The sequence below is a fragment of the Geosmithia morbida genome, assembly GCF_012550715.1.
Source record: "Geosmithia morbida isolate 1262 chromosome Unknown scaffold_6, whole genome shotgun sequence".
Taxonomy (NCBI): Eukaryota; Fungi; Ascomycota; class Sordariomycetes; order Hypocreales; family Bionectriaceae; genus Geosmithia; species Geosmithia morbida.
The window spans coordinates 9,323-27,353 of record NW_023336193.1 but is presented as its reverse complement, the minus strand read 5'-3'; the positions used below and the strand labels follow the sequence as shown (position 1 = coordinate 27,353).

The 18,031-nt window shown below is 49.0% G+C and overlaps 5 protein-coding genes across 5 annotated transcripts; 3 read left to right on the top strand and 2 right to left on the bottom strand.

Moving 5' to 3' along the window:
• Positions 1-3,466: 3,466 nt before the first annotated feature.
• Positions 3,467-4,401, top strand: GMORB2_6478 (4-hydroxy-2-oxoheptanedioate aldolase; the record flags this gene model as incomplete). Its single annotated transcript, XM_035468448.1, has 2 exons — positions 3,467-3,628; positions 3,688-4,401. The coding sequence occupies 2 exons, from the start codon at positions 3,467-3,469 to the stop codon at positions 4,399-4,401; spliced, it is 876 nt and encodes a 291-aa protein (XP_035321582.1).
• Positions 4,402-6,128: 1,727 nt separating this feature from the next.
• On the top strand, positions 6,129-8,034 carry GMORB2_6477 (glucose-6-phosphate isomerase; the record flags this gene model as incomplete). Its single annotated transcript, XM_035468447.1, has 3 exons — positions 6,129-6,631; positions 6,740-7,449; positions 7,514-8,034. 3 exons carry the CDS (start codon positions 6,129-6,131, stop codon positions 8,032-8,034), a joined length of 1,734 nt encoding a protein of 577 aa, XP_035321581.1.
• A 912-nt stretch (positions 8,035-8,946) lies between these two features.
• GMORB2_6476 (uncharacterized protein) lies at positions 8,947-9,856 on the bottom strand (the record flags this gene model as incomplete). Its single annotated transcript, XM_035468446.1, has 2 exons — positions 8,947-9,664; positions 9,786-9,856. The coding sequence occupies 2 exons, from the start codon at positions 9,854-9,856 to the stop codon at positions 8,947-8,949; spliced, it is 789 nt and encodes a 262-aa protein (XP_035321580.1).
• A 720-nt stretch (positions 9,857-10,576) lies between these two features.
• Positions 10,577-14,014, bottom strand: GMORB2_6475 (Ankyrin repeat; the record flags this gene model as incomplete). The annotated part of the gene is made up of 3 exons (XM_035468445.1): positions 10,577-11,866; positions 12,008-13,339; positions 13,412-14,014. 3 exons carry the CDS (start codon positions 14,012-14,014, stop codon positions 10,577-10,579), a joined length of 3,225 nt encoding a protein of 1,074 aa, XP_035321579.1.
• Positions 14,015-16,723: 2,709 nt separating this feature from the next.
• On the top strand, positions 16,724-17,831 carry GMORB2_6474 (folylpolyglutamate synthase; the record flags this gene model as incomplete). Its single annotated transcript, XM_035468444.1, has 3 exons — positions 16,724-16,750; positions 16,801-16,950; positions 16,998-17,831. 3 exons carry the CDS (start codon positions 16,724-16,726, stop codon positions 17,829-17,831), a joined length of 1,011 nt encoding a protein of 336 aa, XP_035321578.1.
• Between the last annotated feature and the right edge of the window lie 200 nt (positions 17,832-18,031).

The following is an 18,031-nucleotide window of genomic DNA, read 5'->3' as shown; positions in this document are numbered from 1 at the left end:
TGCATCTGTATGATTGTCTACTACCCACCCACGGTATTGAACGTAACCAACGGTAACAAATGAACGGTAAAAATGCAAACAAAGTATATAAAGAGATCTTCAATTGTGTTTTTATGTCATTATATTTTCCTTTCTAATCCCCCATGTCGGAAATCTAGGCTGGTATAGTGATTATACAGCAACATGGTTCCAGGAGCTGCCGCCTTCCCTGACAGCTGCGGTCTGGATTTAAAAATCGAACTTGGTACTGTCTAGAGGCCCTGGTTCTGAGCCATGTCAGTCGTTCGGTGCTGCTGCGTATTCAGGGCTGTTGCGATGTTCTACAAGCAGATGCTCGATGATAGCCTTGCTCCTGCTGGCCCCAGATCAGCGTGGCTCAAGGTACACTATGAAATGGCGTCGACTGAACTGTACGCATCAGCTAGCAAGGCTGATCATTCAGGGTTACCGATAACGCAACTGAACGGGTTAATTAGCATGAACACAAGGGATAATTAGAACAGTCATTACTTACCGATACAGGTTTAGCACAGTCCCGGAATGAAAAATGCGCCTAACAATGTACATGGGAAGGTGAGGGTTTCCATCCAGGCCCCAATCCGCAGGATTCGCCGACGATTGAACGTTATGAGATAATTAGGTGGTCAAACCACAGGCGTTAGCGTTTCATTACACATAGCTACATGATTGTTGGATTTTTAACGTCTTCCCGGGCCGCCTGTTAAAAGCATGTGGATGTTTCCTGGTGAGTTCAGTTTCAGTTTCTGGATCCTTCCAGCTATACGACATAGCTTGGCAAAAGCTAACAATCTGGCACTCGAAGGCGCTCCCCTGAAACTTTGGATAGGAGTTTTGGAAGATTCTTGGTGACAGAAAGCCTCTAGATCCTCGTCATTCAGACTCATGGGCAAGTCACAATGATAGTCTTCATCTCGCACGGATACTGGGCGCCCGAATGAGGATTACAATGCAGACAATCGGCAAGGTTAATCAAGGGCATTCCATGAGATGGATAAATCTGTTTCATGCGTACTGGTCAAGGTATACACATTCCACCAAAAGCGTTGTGAGATCTGATGTTGGAGGAGACGAGAAGCACCAGGGCTATTGGCTCCGTTTAATGACGGAAATCTATGGAACTGTGAGTATTATAGAAAGTTGGCAAATACTAGACGTACAAAGGCTTACAAGACAACTAAGCCCAATGTCAAATACCGCTCTCGGGACCTGTCCAACCAGCGACCGACTTTGGGTAAGCGTGTTCCACCCAGTAGAATACACTGACAAGAGGGCCAGACATTGAACCTCTTTCCAGAGAGGTCTCTCCCATTGATGCATAGGACAGAAAGAGAGCCTTTCCATAATACTCGAGCACAGGAAAATGCACATTTGATGGTGACGGGAACAGGATAGAGGCGCACGCATAACGGCGAAGAAGGCTAGTAAAAACCTGTGGCCCTTTTCGGCTTCGTTGGTTGGCTCACTGCGATACAGTTGCCGATATTTTTGGATGAAATGAGGCTTGAACAACACTGGGAATGTGTAGTGAAGTTGGTCGAAGTAAAGTCGGACCAGAAGATGGGCCACATACCGAGGAGGATGAGAAAGCTGTTCCGGCTTGGGTAGATACGGTAGGTCGGGCCATACACGACCGCGTACAAATATGGGTAGCTCCAGGTCTGGCGCATGGTGCCCGCGCGTGGTCTTTGTTGCAGCCGTCCTGGTTTCAGCCGGCGAAAGACTCTTAGCAGCCTCAATGAGCATACTGTTGGCGGTGCCACCAACAAATCTTTGTTTCAAGTCAGATATTTGTAGGTTCTCTTTACCAAAAACTTTTCTTACCGAAGATGACCATACGAGTCTCTCACAAGAGCCCTAACACGATCAGGTAGTGAGTCGTGGTCCTTATTACTCGTCATGTTTCCGGAGGCATCGGTTGCAGCATTCTAGCAATCTTCGTCACTTCACTCGTCGAGAATATCCGCATTGATCGTTGATCTTATATATGAAATGCTGTTCCTATAGAAATCATCATCATCACGGAGATCTGGTATGGGGCGTAGTAATACTTGACTAGCCTCCACGAGATCTCGCTGTGTGATGGCATGGGATGTGTCAAGGCCATTGGAAGAATCCTACTAAAGTGGGGGCCATTAGGAAGTAAGAGGCCATATAAATAACCGCCTTCCTCATAGAACGAGGAAGGGGAGGTCAACGATTAATACATTATTATCTCCTATTGTGCCTTTATATACGCTACTTCTCTATGACTACGCCATCACTTAGTAGACCTTATCACTTACCTCTTTACTCTCCCCTCCTAAGCAGACTCGTTGTTTGACAGGATGTTTGATCGGGACCCAGGCCCATCGGCCATACAGATCATGCGAGCGTGTCAACAAGACTCTCTAGCTTTTGGCACAGTTTATCAATATGTTGAGTTCTTTCTACGGTATATATCTAAGGGGTATACAGTAAGTCATTGTCTGGTAGGTGCAAACCATAACGTATGTCGGTAGGATGGAACGTACTGGCGACCTATCGACCCATTTTCTTTGCTTCCAGGGTAGTCGCAGCTCCGATTCCGACTACCGCAATTGTAACCAAGGTTCTTTCCCATCGCATTCTATCGACAGAATCCAACATTAGCTACATTTACTACGTGTCGATTGCGAGTCTTGAGGGCAAGATCTACAGAGTAGATGGGATGAGAGGTCTGTTGTCGGGCCACCTGGTCTCGATATATGTACCGGCGTCCAAATATGCAGGTGTATACTAGGGACACAATTATCACCTTCCTATGGCAACAGCTGTGGCATGCCTGCGAAACCCAAAGGCCCGAGGTTCCCGGCGCCTCTATGAGATCATCCGTACCCGGCCCAAGGTCGCTTTGTGCATCGGGAGTATGAGATGGCGGGTTTGTGGAAAGACATAATCCAATATCAAGAAAGGAAGTTCCCGATATTTTACGTTCTTCTCAACAGTATTACTGCTTCAGAATGATGGTGGGCGGAGAATCAAACGGTGTATGGACTTGAAGCTGCTGTATAGATAGGATGCTCTTCTTTCAAGCGAGACACAATGTGTTATTCTTAAGTCAGCTCGTGAGAGGAATGGACGACAATGGTAGATGGTGTGTAGATAATAATCCATGCGGCCATCGATAGGGTCGCCCGATAACTCCCTATCTTTGCACGTTATCACGGTGGTATTTGTGTGTGCGGAGTAAAATGATCCTACATGATAGCCGTGCGCCCAAAGCGGCCCATGATCCGGGCGGTAAAATCATTAGTGCACGTACCGCCGAACTTCTCTCAAATTCTTATCATCAACGTCCTGGTACAGCATTAAAACCTCAAAATACTACCGAAACAACTTATTGGCATCCCCATCAGTCTCTGCTTGGGGCTGTAAATAATACCTCCAGAAGCACAGATCCTATCCTGGTTACGAACCCATCTTCAACATGTCAAACCAAATCAGCTCGCCAGTCGTCAACTCTTCGGGAAAGACGCGCCTGGTTGCATCACTGGAAAGGGCAAGGCGCCGCGAAGGACCAAGTGTAGGGCAGTGGCTTGAATTTCCGGGCTATTCTCTGGCCAAAACAATTGCCCCGTTAGGAGAAGACGTAAGTCTCCAAATATTTGCACCTAACCATCAAACAGAAAGACTAATACTTTCGAATAGTGGGTTCTTATAGACACAGAGCATGGAAATATTGACGACAATGGCATGTACCTCCAAGTTGGAGCCATCTCATCTTCGGGAGTGTCTCCCATCGTGAGAGTTCCGGGCTCAGAGCACTGGATGATAAAACGCGCTCTCGACTGCGGAGTTCACGCTGTCATGGTCCCCATGTGTGAGACAAAGGAGCAAGCGCAGGTTATTGCAAACGCTTGCAAATACCCCTCAGAGAAGTGGCCAACAGGGAATAGGGGAGCTGGTGCTATGTTTGCCCCCGCTGCTTTCAACCTAACTAGTCGCGAATACTTGCAAAAGGCCAACGAGAACATATTGGTCATTGTTCAGATTGAGAGCCGGAAGGCCGTTGAGAATGTCGAAGAAATTGCGGCCGTTGACGGAATTGACATGCTTTTCATCGGGCCCAACGACTTGGCGTCTTCCATGGGATATTTTGCGTTTGATCATGCTTCCATTCCAGAGGTACAGGAGGCATCTTCCCGTGTCCTAAAAGCTGCAAGGGACGCAGGGAAGTACGTCGGTCATTTTGCGCTTAGTGCTGCTGCTGCGGCCCAGAAATACGAAGAAGGCTTCGATTTCGTAAATTGCGGCGCGGACATCGTTGCTCTCACGGCGTGGATGAGCAATGAGATGGACACCCTGAAGGCTATTCTGGGGAAGGGCGACAATGGGCTAACTGAGAAGAAAGACGACGTGTAATGAAGTGAAAAGAACGAGATTAAGAGGTACGATTAGAATAGACGCCGGAGAAAAAATCCAATAAGCAGTCTCAATAAAATATGAAACGACTAGTTGTCAGCAAGCACTACATGTACGTAGTCGCCAGAAGAGTGTCTGTATATGACATCTAGTAGATACCTAAATCACTTTCCCTAAAATAACTTTTCCACAGGAGCTTTTCCCTTATGCTCTGTAATATATCCTGAGGCTTGCTACCTGACACGTAAGTCAACACACTTTTGAAACACCCCTCCCCTTTGGGAATACCTTAACGGGCTATTAGAAAAACGTAAGACATACTGACGATAATAGATATATTTAAAATAACGCATTGGTGGCTAGGTATATTATTGATTGGGGTGATGCGTACTGGGGGACACTCTGTGTGGTGTTTCGACAGGGACGGTGTCGGATCTGACAACATGAACGTTTGGGATCGACACAAGAGTAGGACCATGTAAGCGGAATTAGTGGGAAGGTATTAGGAGGTAATCGAATAACGCAAATATCTTTATGAGAACAAACACTACAAACAATTCTAACTCACATTTAAGGGGTAGGTTAGGTGTTATGTGGCGTCAAGATTCTTGTCTTTTTATTCATTGTTGTAGTGCGGGAATCGACGGTTTTATGGTCGAGTCCCGCGCATCTAAGCTATGTGATGATTTATTATGATAAGAGAAAGATGGTGGCTTAACTCATTGTATTAGGAAGTTACTCAAGTTTAAAAGAGGGAGAAAGTATTTATAATAGCGCTATTCAAGGGCTTACTACATACTATTATTCTCTGAGAGATCATCCTATGCTCGTCACTATATGCTATCATGCAAGCCCTTGACATCTCCGGTGCTGGCAATACGTCCCAGTCCCATCATTACGTCACAGTTACCAAGCGAACTCTAAGAGAAAAGCAATTGAATTTTACCCCGCCCCCACTTCGCGTCTGCCTTAAGTATTCACAGTGATTATAGCTCAATAATATAACATCGCGGGTCTGAGAGACAAAAAAAATCATATACGCCAACTCAATCGAAGTTTGTGGAAAGGATAATGTCTTTTTTTGTCGGCCCACTTGGCAGTCAGTACTCCGCACAGGTACACATTACGTAGACCAGTGGTATATGTAGTACTACTCTTACGCCATATTTCACTGAAGTTTTCTATAGTTAAGGTTAGCTACCCGGACCTCATCAGTCCGTCATTCCCCTCACCCCCGCCCTCTCAGTCCCACTCTCTTGGCCGAAACTCAGGTATATACGTCGTACGACTGTCCTCGCCCAACGTCTTTCTTGTGATTTCCCCAATCTCTACTAAACACTCATCCTTTAACCTCCACTGCTTCGACGAGAGTTTCTATTTAGGTACGTTCTTTGATGGCGACGAGCTTTGTTTGCTCCCTGTATGCCCACACTACGTCATGCTATTGCCTGAACAAGACGCGAGGGACAGTTCTTCCCCCTTCCCCATCATCAGGGAGAATCACGCATGGTTCTTCTTGAGCCTCCTTTGCTTCTTCTCGGAAGCACCGGAACCTCGTTTTGATTCTTCCCGGAAGCCTCGGAAATCATCGAGAGATGTTCACACCTCTTCCCTCACCTATTACTGATGCTGACGTCACGTCGTGCTTGTCCAGGAATCCCGCGAAGCTACCCCTCGATTGATACCCCTCATCTAACGAAAGTAACAAAATAACAAAATAACAAAAAATGGCTCCCGCCAACACTCTGCCCGCTTGGTCGGAGCTGCAGACCAACCGCGATGCCATTAGCAAGAACTTCACTCTCAGGGAGGCCTTTTCCTCAGACCCTGAGCGCTTCAGCCGCTTCTCGCGCACTTTTGCCCCCGGAAGCGACGTGTCTGCCGATGTGCTCTTCGACTTCAGCAAGAACTTCTTGACAGAGGAGACGCTTGACCTGCTGGTCAAGCTTGCCGAGCAGGCCGGTGTGGAACGCAAGCGCGATGCCCTGTTCCGTGGTGACAAGATCAACTTCACCGAGAACCGCGCCGTCTATCACCCTGCCCTGCGCAATGTCGGCGGCTGGGAGATGAAGGTTGACGGCCAGGACGTCATGAACGGCCCCGGGGGTGTCAACGATGTTCTCAACCACATCAAGGAGTTCTCGGAGCAGGTCCGCAGTGGCGAGTACAAGGGATACACGGGCAAGAAGCTCACCAACATTGTCAACATTGGAATTGGTGGCTCCGACCTGTAGGTTCTGACATTTCTCTGCCGCTTCTCAATCCTTGTGTTTTCCACGGAAGGTGTATGGGTACTTTTATGGAATCACGACAGCACTAACACTCTTTCCACCAACAGCGGTCCTGTCATGGTCACCGAAGCCCTCAAGTACTACGGCGCTAAGGACATGACCCTACACTTTGTCTCCAACATTGATGGCACCCACATGACCGAGGCCCTTAACAACTCAGACCCCGAGACGACCCTGTTCCTTGTTGCCTCTAAGACCTTCACCACGGCCGAGACGACGACCAATGCCACCACCGCCAAGAATTGGTTCCTCGAGAAGACTGGAAACAAGGGTGATGTATCTAAGCACTTTGTGGCTCTGTCGACCAATGAGTCCGAGGTCACCAAGTTTGGCATCGACAGCAAGAACATGTTCGGCTTCGAGAGCTGGGTGGGCGGCCGTTACTCAGTCTGGAGCGCCATTGGTCTTAGTGTCGCCCTCTACATTGGCTACGATAACTTCCACAAGTTTCTTTCCGGTGCCCACGCCATGGACAAGCACTTCCGCGAGGCACCTCTGCGCGAGAACATCCCCGTTCTCGGTGGTCTTCTGAGCGTCTGGTACTCCGACTTTTTCCACGCCCAGACTCACCTGGTTGCTCCGTATGTTTTAGGATCTGAAATTATACCGCCTAGAGAAGAATGTGCTAACAAGAGGCCTCGCACAAACAGCTTCGACCAGTACCTCCACCGTTTCCCTGCTTACCTGCAGCAGCTCTCCATGGAGTCTAACGGCAAATCCATTACGTCGGACGGCTCCGCGGCCAAGTACACTACCGGTACGTTTTGTCCACGTATTTATCTAGCTTGCACGTAGCTGACAAGACACGCATCTAATTCCAGGCCCCATCCTCTTTGGCGAGCCTTGCACCAATGCCCAGCACTCCTTCTTCCAGCTTGTTCACCAGGGTACCAAGCTGATCCCGGCCGACTTTATTCTGGCCGCCAAGTCGCACAACCCCATCTCAGACAATGTGCACCAGAAGATGCTGGCTTCCAACTACTTTGCGCAGGCCGAGGCTCTCATGGTTGGCAAGACCGATGAGCAGGTCAAGGCCGAGGGTGCTCCCGACGACCTGGTCCCCCACAAGCGCTTCCTGGGCAATCGCCCCACGACGTCGATCCTGGTGGGTGGCTCTATTGGCCCCGCTGAGCTGGGCGCCCTCATTGTCTACTACGAGCACCTCACCTTTACCGAGGGTGCCATCTGGGATATCAACAGCTTCGACCAGTGGGGTGTTGAGCTGGGCAAGGTGCTCGCCAAGAAAATCCTTAAGGAGCTGGATGAGCCTGGAAACGGCGAGGGCCACGATGGATCAACCGGTGGTCTGATCGATGCCTTCAAGAAGTATGCCAAGATTTAAGGTGAAAGCGAATGGCAAAGGGAAACTGAAGGAAGAAGTATTTAACCCAAGAAAAAAATGAGTATATGGCAACGTGTGGGGCCTTTGACTATCCCCAAAGACGATACATAACACGTACACAATATAGGGCAATATTTACAGATTGAAAAATATGGTCTATATACACGTGGATGACTCTTTTATGAGACAAGGTAGGCTATATCTTCTAAGATGGCCATCCTTGACATCCCATCTTATCATCAATGCTCTTTGTGATATTACTTACCATCTTGTCGCCTTTCGGTAGCGGTCATCGTCATAGGTATACTTTCTCTGCATGCGCTGGAAATACAGTCTGTTGAAAGCCATTGCCCCTACCAAATGATTATTAGACTAGGGTGCCGGAAGTGCTAACCTGAGGTGTAATAGATCATATACTAATACTACTCAATATCACATGTTAATGAAAAGGCTAAGATCACCAGGTCACTTGACCAGAGGTTTTAGCCAAAATAGTGTAATGAATCAACTTTTAGGGTGATTGTCTTGCCATTGAGCTGACCACTGTTGTTGAATGTCGCCCTCAGGGTAGAGGCTTCAATACCACTGCGAGTGCGTAACTTACCTGTACTTTTGACAAATGTGATTAAACGATATCCAGAAGACCCGTTATACTGTCTGTGATTACTGGTAGCAATTGTGAACTCTGATTAATAATACGCCCTGCTTTTTCTGACCGAAAGCCAGAGGCCAGAATCCAAACCCTCCACAAAGCCATGCATACGCCATGTAGCGGAGCATGCCCATATCCATGCTGCATATCATGCTTCCGACATTCGATGACATGGTTAGTTTTCATACCTTTGCGCCTATTTGATACCATTTTGCCCATGACTATATAAAAATAAAAGCATTACAATACGTCCACGAATTTCAGCCTCGGGCTGGCAAGACAGCCGGCAGGATACGTCGGGCCCTGCAATTGCTCTCGCCCATCGCTCTCGGTCTCTTGGCAGCCCTCATAGGGGATGTGGGCGTAGATGGGGATGTTTCGTAATCCTCGTCCTGCGCGCGACGCTTTCTGCTGCGATGATAACTAGCGTCCACGCCGACAGAGCTGGTGATGGGCATTACTTCTCTGTTGGTGGCGCATGACGATGCAGCAAGGTTTGGAAATCCGGCCGAGAGAAAGGACAGGCAACGCTGCTGCGCGTCCTCGGCCCATGTAAACGCGGCCATGTGGCCGTACTCAGGGTGTTGTTCGAAGACGGACCTCCCGAGAGGCGGGCCGACGGGTGGGCTTCGAAGCATGATCTGATAAAAGTTGCGACCGGGCATGAATATAGCGGCTACGGAACCATCGCCATAGACCAGGGAGCCTCGAGGCGTCAGAGAGCTGAAGTGGATCGTCGCGAGTGATCGGATTGGCCCACCAACTACGTTGCAAGGGTAGTCGGGCACGTACAGGACTCTCTGGAGGCGCATGCTTCCATTGATGGTATGGCCCTGTCCAGTGGCCAGCTGTTGGACCGGGAGGATGACAGTGCCCAAGCCACGGACGGGAATGTTGGCTATTGATACGTGCGCATTGCTGATGTGAGAGTCGATTTCGGTGAATTCGTCGGTAAACCACGACCGGTCATTCGTCAGGCTATTGATTTACCTGTGAGTCAGACATCTGCCGGCTATTGCTTTCCAGCTCTTCGCGCATTCGGCGAGTTTTGAAGGGGGGCGTGGCGCTGGAAGATGGGTGGGATTGGAGGTATGCTTACTGGGCGTTTGATGTTGGCGAAACGACCCAATCCGGGCTGCGACTAGATGATGAGAAGGTAACCGAGGCCATGGTCGTATAGACAATGGAATATAAAAATGGGCAGGTGTGGTGAGATTGAGCGTGTAGAGGGTGACGAAATGATGGCGCGTGGACAATGGAAGGTGTTGAGGCAAGAGCGTTGAGAAGGAGCGCGTAAAGGTGTAGGATAAAGCTTCAATGTTATGCGCCCAAGTCCAGCGCCCGAGGGTCAAACTCAAGGGGCAATCATCCGAATTATATGCAGCATTACGGAGCACGAGTATTATATCATCTACTCCTCGTATGGACAAGTACGAGTGGTATTGCAGACAGGCATCTGTAATTACTTTTTGCGCCCATATTAATATCCGTACTCGCATAATACTGTACTGTTCCCAGGGCGACGAGAGTTTGGATCAAAGAGAGGGCTGGATCGGTCGCGTAGAGCTCCATGAATGTGCAGGATGCACGGGCCACCGCGAGCCAACCATTTGAATTAATCATTGGGTCTCTCGCCGGATCAGGATCAGAGACACTAATAAACCATCTGTAGTCCGTGGAGATGCAGGGTGATGCTGCACGCACTCTTCGTACAGGGCCTGTATCTGCAAGGCACTTCACAACCCCCCCCCCCCCMCTCCCAAAGAAAAAAGGGTTACTAATACCAATCGCCGTAAGCCTTGACTCATGTCTGAAGAGCGTGGTCCATTCATTCTTCCTACTAGGCAACCATAATACATACGAGTAGACAAAACAAAAACTGTGCCGTTCTCATTTGTCGGCAAGCTCGTCAATGGAAGCATCGACTCTCCACAGCGTCTCCAGATATGCGGTATGTCCCCCCTCAATGGCAATAGTCAGAGGAGTACGGCCCTTGGTATCCTTGATCTTGACAGCAGCCGGACAGAATTCTGTGAGCGCTAACAGTGTATCGCAGTATCCTTTAGTCGGGACAATACTACAAACGACATGTAACGGCGTCCCGCCATTCTGTGTCTCCTCGCGAATATCAAATTTGGCGCCCCATTTGTTGAGCACTTTTATGCAGCGTGCAGACCCCATCAGCGCTGCGATATGGGCTGGAGTCTTACCGTCAGCCAGGCCGTTAACATGAGACACGAGCCCCGTCATACCCTCCAGCTCCAAAAGTGTTGTCAGTGTTTCGTCGTGACCTTGGAAGCAGGCGATATGGAGCACGTTCCCGTCGAGGTCTCCATGTGTCCTCCCAACTTCTTTCCATGGGAAGTCGTTGCCAAAACGTCTCATGATCTCAAGCAAAACCCTGCGATCACCCATGTATGCTGCACAGAGCGCCGCATTCGAGCTCCCAAATCCAAGCCTTGGGTTTGCGCCGTTCTTCAGAAGCTCTACGGCTACATCGGACACGCCGTTCAAAATCACTCGTCCCAGCATGGAATCCGCATCGTCCCCCTTGGGCAGGTAATTGAGGTCCAGGCCCTTTCGGAGAAGCATCTCAATCTTGGCTGGCTTTCCAGTCCCTTTCCAGGAGCAGAGGGCGTCAACCAGTCTATCCTGCCCGTCATTGAGTTCCTTGGCGGTAACATGCTTCAGAAGTTCACCTAGTGGCTCGGTATCGCGAGAACGCGTGATGATCCACTCCAGTGGGTATAGGAAGTCGAGCTCAACGGGGCCGCATTTGCCATTATGGCATTCGAAAACCCTGACACCTCGCGCGCAGAGATGTTTGACTAACGCCATCTTGCGATGCAAGGCAGCCTCAGCAAGAAGATGGACGGCGTATGCCGATCGGTAGAAATTTTCCGCCGCGATAGGCCCAGAGTTCTCAAGTGTTGCGATGATGGACCGGTGGAAGTACTTGACATTCCACGACTTGCGTGGTCGCCTTTCATAAAATTTGATGACTCGGGTCACTTCTTCCAATTCGCCACCCCGGAAGCACATGACGGCTGACCAGCCCTTTCTTTCTTCGTAGTTGTGGAGTCCGCCAGCGCGCACGATGCACCTCAAAGCTGTAGCTATGGAGTCGTGGAGCACCGATAAGCGTTTCGCTCGCCCAGCATGCGTCGGCAACGGGTTGGCCTGGATCACGTTGGCGCAGAAGCGTTCCCAGAAGCAATTGTTGTTTCGCCCATCTATTGATAAAATGGTGTCTTCATTCAGTAGCAGAGAATACGCCTCTTCAGACAGAGGCTGTTTGCAGGAAGGATGCAGTGATGGCACAGGGTCGGATTCGTCAAAGAAAGGCCAAAAATTGGTAAATATAGTCTCCGCCGGCGTGAAGTTTTGGTCAGACTCGACCGGTGCACCATAGCAGAGTTCTTGAAGTCTCTTGACAACCTGTGTGGAGGCTGAAAAGTTGAGATAGTGAAGTGCAGTCTGTCCGTCCTCGTCTGGCTGGCGAAAATTGGCACCCAACTTCGCAAGCCCTTCGATGAGTCCCAGGTCACCCCAGGCAGCTGCCAGGTGGGTCAAGGGAGTAGGGCTCATAAGAAAGGTATTGCCATCATACTCCTGGAGAAGCCTTGTAGCGGCCTCGGGGTTCTGAGTAGGGCCCATGCTGGAAGGCTGGGCCGCCAGACTCTCAATGGAGAAGAATGCTTCCGCAAGAGGCGTACATCCCCCGTCGGTGACGGCTTTGAGATTCTCAGCTTTCCAAGGGTCATTATCACACAGCCATTCCAACATATCCATGTCATTGTTTGCTGCTGCGTAATGCCAAATATTTCGCCCATCGTAGTCCACGTCCGTCGTAGTCGCACCATGCTCCACCAGCTTCTCAAGCATCTGCACTGACTCCACAACCATGATCGGGGTTCGTCCGTACTGGCCTACGGCATTCAGCTTCGCCCCCGCACTGACCAGGATGTCAACTATGAGGAGAGAGTTGCTTGAAACAGCTGTGTGCAGCAATGTATCGCAGTCCTCTTCGTCGACGGATTCAGGATTCGGGTCAAATCTGGGATCGAGAACAAGGCGACGTAGCTCAACGCTCATGCCTTCTAGGATTGCAGATTCAGACAGGGTGAATATAACCTCATCCGGAACGCCTTCGAGCTTCCTCTGTCCACCCTCACTAGCAAAATCAATGTCCATGCGGGTCATAAGGCTCTTTATGACACTGTTCACGCCTTCGTCGAAGTTGAAATCGTCAACCAGCTGCTTCATAAAAAGGTCAAAGATATACGTAAGCAGCTTGGACATGGTCTTCTTGTTTCTTGAGCCCTCAATTTCGGTTTCGGGATATCGCAGGACTTCCTCCATGGCGAAGTCGACACTAGCTCCTTTCTCACGAACCCGATGGAGGATGGACTCATTGTTCATTACGAGGGACGCCCAGAATGCCAACGGAAGGATTGAACCGTTTTTATCACCCCACTTGAAGTCGCACGTGCAGTCAGCACCTGCGTCAATCAATAGGAGAATAGTTTCAACGCGGTCCTGGTTGGCGTATGTGATCGGATTGGTGGGGGCTAGCCAAGGAGTGAGGTATAAAGCCTCTAGAAATGAGTTGTGTCCGAGAAGGGAGCAAAGCAGCGGAGTCCCCATAGGCCCCTGTTTATTGATATGAGACCCCGAGGATAAAAGGTCGCGACATAAGTTGGGGAGGCCAAGAGAAGCAGCGACATGAAGAGGGGTTATGGTGCCGCTGCAAAGAGCATCGGTAAGATCCATCATAGGCTCTGCGGCAGCGTACTTCCCATACGTTTCGGGCCATGTTTTTCGGGCAAACTCTAGGACCCATTGGACAAAGTTGAAGGATCTTGAAGCGTTGAAAAGTGAGAAGATCTGGGGTCTAAGGACAGACCAGTACCGACCAGCATATTGTGGCCATTTCACAGACGCCTCAGCGTAATCGGGGATGGCCTGGCTTCGAAGGTCGGCAAAAATTCTCTCCAAGTGGAACTCCTCGGGCTCTCGGTCGTTGAAGGCACCATTCAGAATGGTCATCCAATACGACACTGTCTCCGAGCTGCTCTCCGACGAAGGCTCATCTCGGCTTACGGACCGCCAATGACGCAGCTCGGTAGCGGAGATTTCGAGAGCTTGAAAGTCTCGCGGTGGCTTTTCCGGAATAAAAGAGAGATAAAGCAGTAGGCCTTCATCACTGGAGGTCCAGCTGGCGGAATTCGAAATGGATCTCTGGAACCACAGGATTTTGGTCTTGGCCTCGATAATGGCATCCAGGGATAGCAAATCGAGCTTGGACCACGGCAAAGCCTCCAACATAGATCGGCAACTGTTGAAGATCCGAGGCGTTCCATAGGGAAGAGCTTCGTCGTATCTGCCGAACCTGGTTGCTAATCTGTTCAAACATGCCGTGAACGCTTCCCTGAGGCCGACAAGTTGAAGGAATAGACCAGCATAGGCATGCCGGAGGTCACTAGTGGCAGCTTGATGGGGATCAGATTTTTTTGACAACTCATTAGCTTCCTCACTGAGTAGGTCGGCAGATTTCTCGAGGTTTTCCAAGGTCAGGATGAGAGAATCCACGGTAGGTGGTGCATCATGCGCCATGGTTTGACGTGAGATAGCAGTGGCTGACAAATATGACGTGCATAAGGAGACGATTCGATATGCGCGGGAAAAATCATTACCTCTGAATTAATCACGCATTCTAGAGCCTTGGTGTCAGTGGGAAAGGATGGGGGTGGCGGCGAAGACCAGGATGAGGAGTCGATGCGCACACGAGAATGGCTTTCCACAAGTGGTGCTTGGTGTTGTGTAATACACGGTGTGTTATTCTCTATAGCGTACTGTGTTATCCCAGTTTGCTTATATGAAGAATACAGTTCAAATTCTTCACAACGTACTGTACGTCCCTCTCTCGGGCCAGCTGAACCACTAAGGGGCTCATGTTCAATATTATCACTCTATTCAAACCCTTCGATGCTCGTAAGTACATATATGTATTTCGTGTGTCGCAGTCGGGGATCCCGCTTTCTGATTCCTCCAATTTCTCATCACGTGCCACCAACCTGGCCGAGGCCCGACCCCTCCTTCACGGCCACATAAGTACTCCAACTTCTTCTATCAAGTACCCCCTTCTCCTATGAAGATGTCAACGGTTCTCTCAAGACACATCCCCCTAACTCTTGCATCGTGAGACAGCCAATTGCAAAAATACCGCACCGATACGAGCAGGACAATGGCGTGTTGTCTTACGTACTCGAAACGGCCACGTCTTCTTGTCACCGGCGCCATCGCGGGCCAGGGCGCAGCCGAGACGTTAACCTCCGAGATGTTGATCATGCGCACGATGGTATCTACTTATTTGCCCCTCATACAGCTGTTATCCACTCCGCTACATTCCACAGACAAATATTGTCCCGAAGAATATTGGCTTAAAGATTACGATAAATTCTTAAGAAAAGAATTGAATTTCTTGTTTAGCGAAATAATTGATAGCATACTGCGTGTGACGGTTGGTACGACTCTGTGCTACAGGGTAGTCAGAGAAGTGGTGTTGGGAGTATGACTATGTACTCCCCCATCTGTTGAACGCAGGACGGTCATCTAAAAGGTATGCTTTTGTAATAAAAAGAACTAGATGGTTTAAACTAGTGATGATCAGCTGTTAGAATACATTTCTTTGACGCATTTGTTGATATCGTAATTATGCCACGAGTCCTCCTGGCGGGAGTCCCTGCGTAAACGAAACGTTTGTTGAGTAATTGCGACGAAGAATCATCCACTATAAATTAAAGTATACGGATCTATCTAACTCTTTCTTACTCCGCAAAGTACTCTTCGCCCTCTCTATGTCACTCCCTCTCTGCTCCGGTTCGATGGTTTCTTATGTTATTTCTAACCTGCTACCATTAGACTTGGTTCACTTCGATTACCTAGGTATGCTTACCAAGATTGGGTCGTTTGTAACGTGTTTTCTGCGCCTTTGAAGCTGGTGGCAATTTGAGCAGTCGTTACCAATCTTTACCCCAGCTGCGAGTCCTTTGCAGGTTCTGCAAGGAATGCTATTGTCTACAGTTGGTAACTCCAAGCCGTAAAGTTGGCAAAAGGGGATCGTGTAAGGAAGTATGAAAGATGGGCGGAAGGTACTGCAATAAGACTTTTGTTCATAGTAGAACGCTGATTATAGTATCCGTAGGCAATTAATTGATCGAGTGTGAGGTCCGTAACTATATATAAACGCAAATATATCCGGTCACTCTTTATCGTCTACCATTCATTGCGTCTAGTGCACTAACATTCCCCTATTCCATATTTACGCGTTATTGGCCGGCCTGGCATCCGAAACATAGATCATACGAGACAAACTTTTACAAAAAGAAATTGTTAAAAGATGGGGGAGTTGTTTTGTTTTATTGCAACTATTGTAGTAGCCGCAAAAGCATCATCGTACACAAAGCAATCTGTTAGAGGGGAAATGGGTCAAAGGGTGTCACGTGACCCACAGCCTATATATAAGCCAGACTTCCTTGCAAGGAAGGAGGGCAACGATCAATGCCATTTTCCCTTTCGTTGTGCCTTCGCATCGAACTCGCGTCTACTTGGCCCCTTCTTGAACGTCCCTTGACAACTCTCTTCACTTATCTCATACCATCCCTCCCTAGGTCGGCTCGTTGCCTAACACAATCGGTACAGATTTCGTAACACGATGTTGTTTCTCTTCGTTAATGAAGTTGCAGCATCGGTAAAGGAAATGGGGATTTAAACATTGACGTAAATATTTCTGCCGTTTGTACCATTGCGATGTTGTTGATCATGATAGATTATATAGGTAAAAAATGACTGTAAACGTGGTCTTTTAATCCCTTAGACCTGTTGTTCGGGTCGGAACAACCTGTTCCAGCTGACGACTCAGCTGCTTATTCCAATAGTAATCCATGCTTCGATATAGGCGCGCTTTTTCTTTCCCCGCCTCCTTACTTGAGGTGCACGCCCTCGAAACGTTGTCGATAGGAGACGTTGTAAATCATGGTATCTATCGGTCGGGACTTTAAGGTGACTACTCACTCCCAGCGTGAAATTACCACTGATTCTAACTCTCACAGGATGCGAAAGCCCTTTTGGCTAAATTACGGGCCTCTCGATCAAGGAAGCTATCGCAATATCCGATTGCCCTACCGCATGGCACGACCACGCTCCGAGGCACTCCCCATCTACATAAGATAAAGGGCTGGCTAAACAAATTGGGACATACGGTATGGCCTCCTGGACTGTTTCTTGGTGCTTAGCTGACCGATTCAAGGATCGTGATCTCGATAAACTAAAGGTAATTCACATTGCCGGGACTAAGGGAAAAGGCAGCACCTGCGCATACATTGAAAGCATGCTTCTTGCACATGGCGCAAGAACCGGATTCCCGAAGCGAGTCGGCCTTTATACTTCCCCCCATTTAATTGAATATACGGAACGGATTCGCCTTAATGCAAACCCCATTTCCGAGACTAAATTTGCCGAAAACCTATTCGAAATCTGGGACTGCCTAGGCGATGGCCCTCGATCTCTCCAGCTGTTGGCTCTTTTGTCATTCCACACGTTTATTAAAGAGGGAGTTGATGTCGCTATCTACGAGGCCCACCACGGCGGCGAGTACGACGTTACAAATGTCGTTAATCAACCGGCTGTTACGGCTACTACAACGATTGGGCTTGATCACATAGATGAGCTCGGACCGACTATTGAGAATATTGCATGGCACAAAGGGGGGATCTTTAAAACTGGCGCACCAGCTTTATCATCGCCACAGGTTCTGGAGGTCTCTAAGATTTTAAAGTGTCGTGCAGCTGCAAAGGGCACCAGCCTTAGGTTCATTCAAGCCGATCTCGAGGATATCCCGGTCCCAGTGCAAAGGGTCAATGCCTCTCTAGCCCGGGAGGCTTGTCGGGAATTCCTCTATAGGCAAGTTGGTCATATACTTTCCGAAGAGGATATCCAGGCTGGGATTCGAAACTTCGCCTGGCCGGGGCGCTTTCAAACAGAACAAAAAAACGGCGTGATTTGGTGTCTTGATGGTGCACACAACCCAATGAGCGGACTTCACACCGCTGCCTGGTTCAACAGTATTTCCCATTCGAGATAAGTACTTTTTACACGCTGTTTGGCTGTCCTAGACTGACTGTAAGGCACTGTAGGGAAGCATCTCTTATTTGGCCTTGATTCAGACCGGCATGATGGTCTAGGCACTTTGAAGTCCCTGTCCACGATCAAGGGGTTATCGAGTGTTACATTTACATCGGACACTAACGTTATGAATACTTCTCGCATAGAGGAATATGAGGC